The sequence below is a fragment of the Columba livia genome, chromosome 1 (genome assembly GCF_036013475.1).
Source record: "Columba livia isolate bColLiv1 breed racing homer chromosome 1, bColLiv1.pat.W.v2, whole genome shotgun sequence".
NCBI classification, from domain to species: Eukaryota; Metazoa; Chordata; class Aves; order Columbiformes; family Columbidae; genus Columba; species Columba livia.
Genome location: NC_088602.1, coordinates 137588846 through 137600915, shown reverse-complemented (window position 1 = coordinate 137600915; position 12070 = coordinate 137588846). Strand labels below are relative to the sequence as shown.

Sequence of the window (12070 nt, the reverse complement as noted above, 5' to 3'; positions counted from 1 at the left end):
AAGACAAGGAAATTACCAGGTTGGCACCATTGGCAAGTTTTGAAAACAGACTATTCATCCCTTTTTTCCCTTCTTTTTCTAAGCTACCTTGCATAAGAGTAGCAAAATAGAAATCTGACTTACAGAAGTACATCATGATACTGCATGACTGGGCAATAAAAGGACAGATGAAACTGAATATAAATTTATGCAGAATAATTCAAGTGCTGGAAAAAATATACCAACTATAGATACACACTGATGGGTTCTGAACTAGATATTACCATTCAGGAAAGAGTTCATAGAGTTATAATAGGCAATTTTATGAAAATGCCATCTCATTGTTCAGTCACAGTCGAAAATATAAACAGAATAACCCACAACACCAGAAAGGAAAAGAGAGCAAACTAGGAATTTCATTATGCCAGGGGATGAATCTGTGGTATACTCAGATCATGTGCAGTTCTGGTCTCACCATTTTTAAAAGGATATAGAACAAAGAGGTACAAAGGCATTTAAGGACTTCTAAACAGTCTTCAGCCTGAAAAATATCTTAAGGGCAGATATGGGAAGAACCTATAAATTCTTAAGCAGAATGAAGAATGAAATTGTTCCGTTGTGTCTTTCTGTATTAGGAAATACCAAATGAAACTAGAAGATGACAGGTTCAAAATAAGCAAAGTTCTTCACACAATCCATATCACATTGTGGAACTCTGATGCAAGACTGTGTCAGGACTCAAAATTTGCATCGATCCAAAAGGCAATTAAAAAACTCAGAGAAGAAAAATCTCTATATTAAATACAAAGTAATGCTATGGCTCAGGAAGTCCTTGGACTGCCTACCAGAGAAAGCCAAGAAAATACGCACAGCCAGTTATCACCAGCATCACCAGCATTTAATCTCCTCCATAGAGTTATGCATCAACATAGTCCTAGTAAAGCTTCAAATCCCTCCCTGTGAAGGCAGGGAGGAGGTTTTGAGAAAAAGAATAGTGAAGGAAAACTACTATTACTGAAGAGAACAAAGTGAAATGGAATGGAGAACTTTAGGGGTCAGAGGATAAAAAGTATAAAACCAGGTGACTAAGGGGCAGACAGAGCAGAGCACCTTGGCTGCTAGCCACAAACACTGGGCTACAGAGACATATTATCTGAGCTGGTACAGGCCTTCCTGTGTACCCACATACAATTAGCCTAAAAAAGAGAGAACATATTTTAGGGTATGACTCAACAAGCCAACATGCCTCTATTAGCACAACACTTGAGCATGTGCTCGGTGTAACCAGAAGGTCCATGGAAGTTAACCATGTTAATGTAAAATATACTTTGCATCAGAAAGGCACAGAAATTTTATGTAGAACAGAAAGATAAAATCCAAACTTGCTGAAAGGCCTCTTGAAAAGATGTAACAGGCCGATAGCCCAGAGTGGCACGGACCCAAGAGGGTATGATGGAACAGAAAGCCAAAGGTAGGAATCAATGCTACATAGAAAGATACGGCGCAAAAGCAGGAGGAGGAGATATCCCTAGTGCCTAAGAGAAAGCTGAGATCAAGGGAAGGCGTAACAAACATTCTAGTGTGTATTCCAAGGCTTTAACAGAGTTATAGTCTAGCAATGGCAGAAGACATAGATCTGACACAGAACAAAATAAGTGGGAAGGAAGGCGAGCCCTGTGCTATGGGATGAAGGAATGGACAGGGAAAATGGGTGACGGCAAGTAAGAAATATGGTGGAGGTAAAAGTCTGTGCCAGGGTCTGTCAATCACTTTCTCAAGAAACTAGCAATATGTTAAGACAAGGAAGAAGGAGAAGGTTGAGTAGGCTGTGGGAGTTGCAAAATCATGGCAGCTGCTGGAAGCAGCTACCTGGAAAATCCAAACTGTTGCAGACTAGTGCCTTTCACAACACAAGAACAATCAACAAAAACTGGAAATTTCTTCTTCTCAAGGAGAACACCTTTAACCATTCTGCCATTTACTACAGGTTTTGCTAACACTCAAAGTATCTGAGAGTTGATAAATTGTTTATTTAAAACAAACAAACAAAAACTTTCAAAAAAAGCTAAAGTTTCCATTTTGAAATCTTATTGTCTATAATGAAAGTTTACAATTTTGAACTGGAACAAAACTTTAAATGCTATCTGAATGAAACCCATGCAGTGACCCCAAAATATTTTTCTACTGGATATTGCAGAATGAATTAAAAAATTAAATTTGCTATTTTTTCAAATGGCCAAGACACTGAAAAAAATCTTTTAACTTGCTAAATTTGTCTATCTCAAAGATGCTCTTTCAAAAATATAACTCAAACCACCACGATCACCTTTTCCCAAAACGCACACTACCATGAAATTGGAAGCATGCCTGAAAAGTCAGAAAATTAAGCCTTCTTTCGGAATAAAAATGATGAAGAGACCATCACAGAAATGCCTTGGGAAATCTCCCCACCATACTGAGAGGATTTCAGCTTAAGGACTTCTTCAGAACACTGTGCAGCTGTGACCAGCAGGGAGGCAGATGGAGAACTAGGGAGAAAAAAACTGTGCAGCAAGTAATGTGCGTAGCCCCCATCCTTGCTCGCTAGCAATATCCCAAAGCACTTTTCTTCCCACACTAGCAGATAAATAAAATGGGTATTATTTAGAAGGGACAGCCATATGGTTTGTATAATCTTTATATGCTATTTTCAGTACAGTATTATAATACATGGTAGAGACCCACAAAATAGGATTAAAATTCACTTTCTGTTTTACAACCGACCTGTGCACATTTGGATACAGAGACAGAGGTGAGGGCTCTAGGTGTTAAGTTACTTCCACATGCTGTCCCTACCCTAATACTCCTAAAACAATGCAACTGTTCCATGCGGGGCATATTATTGGGTTCCCAAGCTCCAATAAATATTTATCAGCCTTGCTGATAATTATTTGCTAGTAAATATTTAAATTGTGAAGTCCTGACTTTTTTTAATATTCCATTTCAGCCTACATGCATCTGTCCACTTTATGCCTTCCTAGTGTGGAATGCTGTCATATGTAGCAATTAGAAAAAAACCAAGAAAAATGCAAAACTATCAACTACAGGAAAGAAAATCAACCTTAAAACTGAAATCCATTACCCTTAAACTGTGTCCTTGCTCCCTCCAACTCCTTCATTTCCTGTCGTCCTTTTTTCGATAATGAAGTATCAGAATCAAGAATCCATTTTTATTCTAAATTAAGGTATCCACATTGCTGCAGGAACAATACCGATCAGGGCTTTTGTCTGGATACAGTCTATGCCTTCCAATTTTCACTGTCATTTTTTCTGGCATATACAAAACATTGCCGAAGCACATGTAAATCACCACTCTCTTGCCCAGTGGAACAGAATTTCAGTTACCAATGCCAACAGTTGCCTACAGAAGGCATCTACATCTGGTCTGCTACATCCAAGACAGCAACCACAGGCACACGTTTCGCTTTGTTTGGGAATTCATCATTGTGGTGCAGCTGAGCCTCAGATAAAAAACACTATGAGCCTCCGGGGTTAAACAGACAAATGTTTTCAGTCACAACAACTTTTTTTTGAGGGGAGGCAGAGCCATAACAATGTATGTAAGAGGTTTTATGTAAATCATTAAAGGCCTACTGACTTAAATTGTTGCTAACACCAAGAAGTTGCTTAATGTACACTTGAGAGTGTGAAGGCAGAACAGATGAATAGTCTCACAAATCTTATTTGCTCAGTTGGAAAAATGCAAAAATATTTGTTAAAAAAAATCTGATTCCTGCTCATTGCCATTCAAATTTAAAAGTCAAATTAATATGCGTCATTTTTGAGTGCATGATGGTTTTTACTGGGAGGCAGAAGGGTAGATACAATCAGTAAACAAATTTACTTTCAAATCCACAGAGAATTCAGTACCTACCTAGCCACTCGTTGAATTTTTTTACTTCACTAGGAAGTCCCAGCTCAGTAAAATCACCAGCATGTATTAACACATCTCCATATGGCATTTGGATGGGATCAGTTCTTGAGTGAGTATCGGAAATACAGACAAATCGTGTATATCCTGGAGGTTTGGGAGCATCATGGGGCACCGGATCAACCCTGTAGGAAATGCATCATAACAAGGTTATGCACTTCTTAGTATCTGCTTTGCAATTCTAATACTATTTTTTGCCTTTACAAAAGATTACACAGACTCCTAGATCTCTCTGATGGAAAGGATTTATTAAAACAAACCTAACACTAATGGGAGGTGTAAAAACTCTTGATGTTCACATCACAACATTTTCAGTATTTGTAGGGTAGATGGATTAATTTAAAGAGATTAAGAAAAGGCTGCATCTCTGAAACAAATACTTACAAATAAATCAAAGGCATTGCCAGTTTCAAAGGAACAGTAGTATCCCCCTCCATTGTTTAAATATGATTACATGGTACACAGAGAAAATATTTATTTAGATACATAAATACATTTAAATGCATTTTTTCTAATCATAACTTTTTTTCTGCAAGTTATATAATTCCAGCAAATTCAATTAACACATTTTGGAGATATGTTTCAGTGCATTAATGCCAAGTAAGATAAGAACTCTTCTGACAACAGCTGTAAATGTATGTTCAAGCCTGACTATTGTTAGGACAAATGTGGCAACTTTCTGGGCTTAATTATACTAAATGAAATCAGATGCTATGAGGGGTACGGCTGCATTGTTCAGAGCCCAATCTTGATATTCAAAACTGAGGAAACTAGAAGATCTGACCCAGTTTGATGAGACTTGCTTATGATTTAGAAGAGGAAAGCAGAGAACACCTCTCTGCTATATGAGGAATATTTACTTTCAACTCAATCTTTTTACCCTCAATCCATATTTTATTGGAATATATAGAAGCACATGTATCTATATGCAGCTATAACATATCTGCTATTCCAGTTAGGGAATTCTGGTGGAATAAAATGAAAAAGCCAGATGCACAAGATTTACATTTATGTCACTAGAAACTAGAGATATATAGAGAATTGTTATGAATTATTTTACTTTTACAATATTTATTTTGAAAGGACAAATAAAATTAGTTTTGTTCGCTGTTGCAGTATGTAATACATATTCCTATTCCTTGCTGGTTGTGCTTCAATTTAGGAGCTTACTTTTATTTAAATAAACTCATAAAAAAGTTTGAGATTTTTGCTGTTAATAATATTACTCCTGTTTACTGGCTAAATTTTCAGAAGTCATTTTATTGCTTGAAAGACACACGATAAACATATTTAATCCCACAATCTCTTCTCTAAGAGGAAGAAGAATTCTATAGGCAGGTAAACTGAGCTGGTTTTGACAACTTCGCAAGATCAGTGAGTGAGGAATAAATCTAATACACTCGATCTTGTTAAATACAGAAAAAGTTCTTGGCATTTTCTATAATATAACTACAAAATCAGAGTATAACAAATTATTTTGTACCCGTCTTTCCTGTACCTTTTTAGGAAGAAGAAATGTTGAGTTTTTTTACAGCAGCACTGGAGAAACAGCCTTTTAGTACAAGTACCTTGTAGTTGTCTTTCTGAAGTTCCAGTTTTTGAGCAGGAAGTAGCCAAGTATGAGGTAAGGAGTAAAGCCAGCTGTGATCAAATCACACCTAACGAACACCCAGCACTATGTACATGCTAGTGGGATATGTAAGCAAGCACGTACTGGAAACTGTAAAACTTGGCTGACAAAAAGTGGAACGTTTGGACCTCGAGAGAGACCAGCTGCAAACACTGCGTGTCGGGCTGAGGGAATGTGCGTGTTGCGAGAGGACCACAGGCATGTGTAGAAGGACAGATGGGAAAAAGAGATGCAGAGGGAGTTAGGCATAGGAGGTCACAACCCCAAAACAGTGCAGCTGCATGACTGCCATTGCTTGTTAAAAATGCCTGTGTTTTGGAGGGAAGATAGCTGCCGTAGCACGAGTTCCATAGGTGGTGAGTGTGGAGGTAGCAGGGGTGCAAAGGCGTATGGATGGTGAATGGTGGGGTTTACACTAGTGAGTCTGGCTTGTCATAAGGCGTGAGCTGTGTGAAGGGTAATGCATTCAGTTCATGGAGTTCCTCCACAAAATGAACTGGGATTGCTGGATAAAAATGATGAGGAGCTGACCCCGGCTATCACTGCAGCCATGCAAGCTAAAAAGATTAAACATCAGTTCAGTAAACAAATTTCTGATTACTGCTCTCTCTGCCCAGCACTTCTCAAAGTGATTTACAGGACGTATTATTAAGCCAGGTTTAAATTATGCATACTACCCTGGCACAACTTAAGGATATGGACTGGTCTAAACTACCACTTTTGGGCTTTTCATGGTAGGGTAGCCTTTAAGGCTGCTTCTTCTGAAATCTTTTGAAGCTCAGCACACCAGTAAATTGCATGTTGGGGAGCAGCATGCATTTCAAATGTTGCTCCTCTGAAGCTGAATGGAAAAAACAACAGACTTACCATGGCAACCCATGCAGCACATAATACATACGCTTTTTCTTATAGTTTGGGTAGGGATGAGGAAGATGTGGACAGTACTTTCCTGGTTGCTGAGGTATGTATAACTTTTAAATCCTGTGCAATGGGCCAGAGAATTTTCATGGCAAAAAAAAGCGTCAATACAAAAAAAAAAAAAGGCAACAAATAAATGAGATGCAGATTTTCACACTGAAGTAATATGCACACTCTGAGGCCGGATATAGGTAAAAACATATGTCAAGTTTCACAAGCGCATCTAAGTTGTATGACTGGAAATAATTTCTGAAGGCTCCATCCCCATACTCTTGCGTAACGCATTCCCACAGCAGCTGTCACACCAACACCCAATGCACTGCTTGCAGCACAAGCAGAGAAATAAAGATCTGCTGATTATTTTTGTGCTAATGCTTTTCCTTTTCTTTAAAGCAGAATGAAAACTTGCAGAGAAATTGAAAAGCAAAGTTAAAAAATCTCAGAGCAAAATTGCTGCCAGAGGTTCGTTTATACACTAAATCTCAGTAGTTTCACAAAGGAGGAAGGCAGGAACTTCCCAGAAATGACTGGTGGACTTGAAAACACTATCAGAATTTACCACCCTTCTTGTCAGTGGCAAGCCAGTCATCTCACAAGCAAAAGTACAAGCAAAGGAATGCCAGAGTGAGACGGGGCTACAAAAGGGGTTATGGGTGCTAGAAAGTGAAACAAGAAATATAAAACTGCATGGAGGACCAAGGAAGAGCTGCAAGACTGAGTTCAAAAGAAGCACAAAAATAACCCTGTGCTTAAAGTAGTTTACTACGAGTTCAGATGTCAACAGGTCTATGTGAAATCTGTTTATGATTGTCTGCAGCATCACTAACCTATCCATTTTGAACTATACATAAAGACAAGGCAAAGCCTTCCCCTCCCTGAACTTAACAAAAAACTTGCATGGACTAAAACAGGGCTAAGATTTCACCCGTAACAATCACATGAGTAAAAGGTGCTTTTGTTACACTTTTTCTGTCTATTTTTCCCTTCTTTGTTATTAGTCTATTCGTTGGTGGGAGGCAAAAGCATTCCTGCTGCTATTCAGGAACACTTCCTAAAATTTCTGTACCAAGAGAAAGAGTAGGTCAGATTGTGGCAAATGTATCAATTGATTTAGCCTGTTTTTCTATTTGCACAAGCTTCTTCAACAGTATTAATCATTCATGAGAGACCTCCAAGCTCTTCTGAGGAGCCTTTTTCTAAGGATAGTTTATTTCTAATTTCTTGCTTAGGTGATGAACTTCTATCATGCAGTTGACTGTCCAAGCCCACCAGTAATATGATTTGTTACTGGTTAGAAGTTTAGACAGTATATTGTTGAGTAACCAAGCAAATGCTAATAACTTATTTTTCACCCAGTAAAGATATTCAGCTTTAAGTCCAGTGAAAAAATTCATGAGTACCCAGGAACTACCTGAATACTCACAAAGAATGGCTAAGCCTCAAAAAATAAAGCAACCTGCATTTGGCATTTTCATTTGTAAAAGTATTTCTGAACCCACATTTTTTGTTTGTACTTTTGCTACCATTTGCCAGTTCTATAAATAAAATATGTTTCCCAGTGCTAATACTCAACTCATTTTACTGTTTGCATTTCAATAGTACCTAAAAAGTCCCAACAAAGACCACAAGCTAATACACTGCCCCCACAAACTGAGTGTTTGTTCGCCACCCTGTTATATATGTTAGTCTTTGGAATTTTCTAATATAATATTTTGTTTACGCCAATGAATGCACATAAGCATTCACTAAATAGACAAAGATCATTCAATCAGTCATAATTGCTGGGGTTTTTTAACTGCAGAAATCATGGCCTACATTTGTAAATTATCAAATCATATTAAATATCAAAAATGTGCATGAGGTGATTATTTATTCAGTCTTCCTAAAGGAAAAACATTTCCTTTAAAAAAATGAAAACCAGCCTCCTGATCTAAAGATAAGGCTGCTTCTCTCTTTAATAAACACAATAAAATGGTGCAGACATTTTTATTCCCTATAAAAGTATTTTACAGTAGAATTTTATACTTAATTTATTTGTAATAGCTTTACTGTTTTGTTCTTCCTTCTGGCTTTAAACTTTATGGCAGGTTTCATTTTGTAATTATAATTCTCTACTTTACATTACAAGTAAATCATTTAGAGCAGTTAATTTTACTGATGTTGTCATTATATAAGAAGTCAGAAACAAACACATTATTTTAATTACTCTTTAAGCACTTGGCATCTTCGGCACATCAACAGGAAAGTAAGTTGTCGGATGGGTGCCCACACTATCTTATTTATTGATGTGATTTCTCCCTTATACGTAGCTGTAATATAACTAACCAAACAGTATGTGTTGTACAGATACAGGCTTGGTATTTTCAACAGCCATTTACATCAATAAGCAAGTGCACAATGCAAACAAACGTTATTAAGTTTGCAGAAAGTATAATCTTTGAAGCATCTCTTATTTTATTACCACTGCTTGTTACTTCTTTTTGTAATACATATTATATATAGAAGTTACATTGGTGGAGTGATCTTTTCCCCATCCTTTAGCAAAGTACTTGTACTTTCCGAACAGACTGATTTTGTATCCTTATTGTAATTATTATTAGGAAGGCGGCAAAACAGTGTTCTTTAAACTCTTTTTGACTGATCCATCAAATACCACATCGACAAGGCAATAACAATTCAGAAGGCTGTGCTGGAGCAATAACAAAACTATAATACTTACATTTGCACATGTGGGGGCTGAAAACGTCCCTGGTTAATGTTGTAGAACGTGAAAGCCTGTGTGGGGTTGGAGCTGTACTCATCCACTTCAATTATAAGTCTACTGTGCTGATGCCTTCTAGCTGCCATAATGTGTGACTGGGCGAAAGCCATGCTTGCGCTGCAGGGTTTGTCTTGTTCAGGCGATCATATCTGCTATCTTCCTACATCGATGGAAGAAGACCATGACATCTCCTTACCTACTCAGCACGCTCCTCTTCAAAAAACCTACAAGCAGATTGAAGAGATGGAGCATAACTGTTTGGCAGTTAATCTGTTTGGAATTTGCATTATTTAATATGAGATGAAGATGAAGGGGGGACGTGGAGGGACGAAGACACACAGCTCAGAGGTCTCATCACAAATCCTTCCACCTCAGCATTTTGATGAACATACTTTAGTTGGGGATGGGAAGCAGGGAGTGGAACTAACTTGTTAAAGAAACACAGGGGCAACTTGCTCAAATATCTCAGACATCTAACACACATCTAAAAGACAAGGCGGCCATTCTTCAGAATGGTGTGTCAAATAATAATGCTTCTTCAACAGAATAATTTAATTTCTTTTTTTTCTTTATTGCATTGCTGAATGTTTATTCCCCATCCTCTTTCAAAAAAGGCCCACCAAGCCCGAAATTGAATACATTGCTGTAGAAGACTAAAATGCAAGTTAATTAAACAAGAATCAGTTCAACCAATTCTTCAGAAAGTCGGTGCCATTTATTACTGGGAAGCATTGCAAGCAGTTGTTCTTTACATCCTAAGAAACAAAACAAACAGCCTTCTGTGCACTCTCTCCTGGTTTTACAGTATCACTGAAGGAACTCCTGAAACAGAAGAGCTCTCCCCTTCAAACATTCTCTTCTCAGACAGCACTAGCCCAACATTCTGGATTCACTGGAAAAGAAAGTGATTCAAAGGCTAACACACAGTTAAATGTTATTAAATATTTAAAAAGTAAAATCCGTACAGGTTTTATGTTTGGGAATAAATTTTTCCCTGAAGGTTATGCCAGTCTAGAGCAGCAGCACTGAAAATGGGTAGAGGAACAGCAAAGTTAAACCAACTGGAATGCAAAGAGCATCCCCTAGAAACAGCAGAAAGTAATTTACATGTGAATTTTGGTTTTATTTCCCAGTTTTAATAAAAAATGGATTATAAGCTATAAAGGTAGGTATTTTTACAGTATAATTTTGCATCCTTTTTAAAAGTTGCCTGTCTTAAATATTTGCTTTCATACAAGCGAGGGCTCATTTCTTCTAGGGAATATAAATAATCTGCTTCAGAAGATGTATTTCATGAAAAGCCATGCTAGAACGCAGCAATTTACTTAATATGTGCAGCCTCTAGAAAGCAGGACTACAAGTATTTTATGTGACCTTGCTGATATGCCTTACTTCCATTCTGAAGGGACCAAGAGTGATAGATGCAGCAGGTCTTCCTAGTTTTAAAGCGATTTACAGGTACTTAGGTCAATTCAGTTCTAGTGGCAGTCAAGCACCTAAGCATCTTTAAAAATCTGGGCTTCAGTCCTTTGCTTAACTACTACAGATGTTAAGTGCTCCAAGAAGTGGCTGTGTATTTTTTGTTTTGGAAAATCTTGTCCTTAGGAAACTGAAATGAGAGATTCAGCTCAGTTGCTGAATGGCTGCAAAATTATGACAACTTGCTGTCACTAACAACCCACAGGAAAACAGTTTGAGAATAAAAGAACAGATTCCTTCATGCTGTCCCCTAGAACTAAGTGGTTAAGGAAATGGCAGAATAACAACAAAGAAAATTTTGGATTTTAAACACTCTCAGATGCCGTGTTCAGGCTACAGAACAAGCAGCAGCACAAAGGAATGTGCCAGAGCAGGCGGATGGACGGGAGGCACGATCCTTGTAAGAATAATCAAGTACAAATTGCTGCATTTAGGAAATAAGAAATTATGATGGCAGATGTGAAGAACCCTCCCTGAGGAGCTTCCTGTATTAAATGATGCATTTGTAAAGACGTTTGAATAGGCAAGGTCAGAGATTTTATAGGGGGCAAACTCTTCTAAGTGAACCTACTTCTGTTTGAAAGAAACTATTAGAACTGGTGACCTCTAGAAATATTCTCTAGTAAGATTAATAATTTATGATTCCACAGCTCTACATAAGGATTTCAAGCTACCTGAAAAACTCAGCCTTTGTTTTATAATTCAGGGATTATGCCCACTTTACGCACAACTGAACCTGAAAAGGAGTTAGGGCACTGCCTTAGGGACCCAGAATCTCCCTTTGGCCTTAGTGAGTTCTTAGGAGCTCACAGCAGCCGAGAAAACGCCTTCTGTCAGCCTCTTCTTCGGGCCCTGTCTTTTATTACTTCTCTCAAGCTATACATCAGATCTGCTGCAGAAACAGCAGATGTATGCAGGTACCCCAATATCCACCCTTAAACTCTGCTTCCTCCTTCTGGCTAAGTGGAAAAGAGTACTCACCCAGGCAAACTAACTCAAAAGAACAAATTTGTTTGCAAACAGAAACAAACCACAGCCAGCACACCACTGGTATACCCTTTAATGCTGAAGAGTTCTTTTAAACAGGGAATCAATCCTTGCACATGGGAGAGTGTGTGAATCACACCATTAGGCCAGCTTGAGAGGATGCTAGCCACAAACATTCAGCAAGAAGTCCACCATATAAACATTTAGAAAATGGGATGATAACATATTTCACTAGAGGTAAGGAAAAATAAAAAAGATGCCACAGCACTGCTAAGCCTTCTGCCAAATGACAGTCACCCAACATCAACCCTGGACATATAAGAGGCATCCAAGACTGAAGAAGAAA

General features: G+C 38.0%; 1 protein-coding gene across 3 annotated transcripts in view; it reads right to left on the bottom strand.

The window, feature by feature from the left end:
• MPPED1 (metallophosphoesterase domain containing 1) overlaps positions 1-12070 on the bottom strand; it is a 68630-nt gene that overhangs the window by 44555 nt on the left and 12005 nt on the right. For all 3 annotated transcript variants that reach the window (XM_065032669.1, XM_065032677.1, XM_065032688.1), the window contains exons 2-3: positions 9217-9482; positions 3893-4074 (exon numbers count right to left, since the gene is read on the bottom strand). In XM_065032669.1, coding sequence (XP_064888741.1) covers positions 3893-4074; positions 9217-9368 — 334 coding nt within the window. In that variant the 5' untranslated portion in view covers positions 9369-9482. The remainder of the gene's footprint in view (positions 1-3892; positions 4075-9216; positions 9483-12070) is intronic.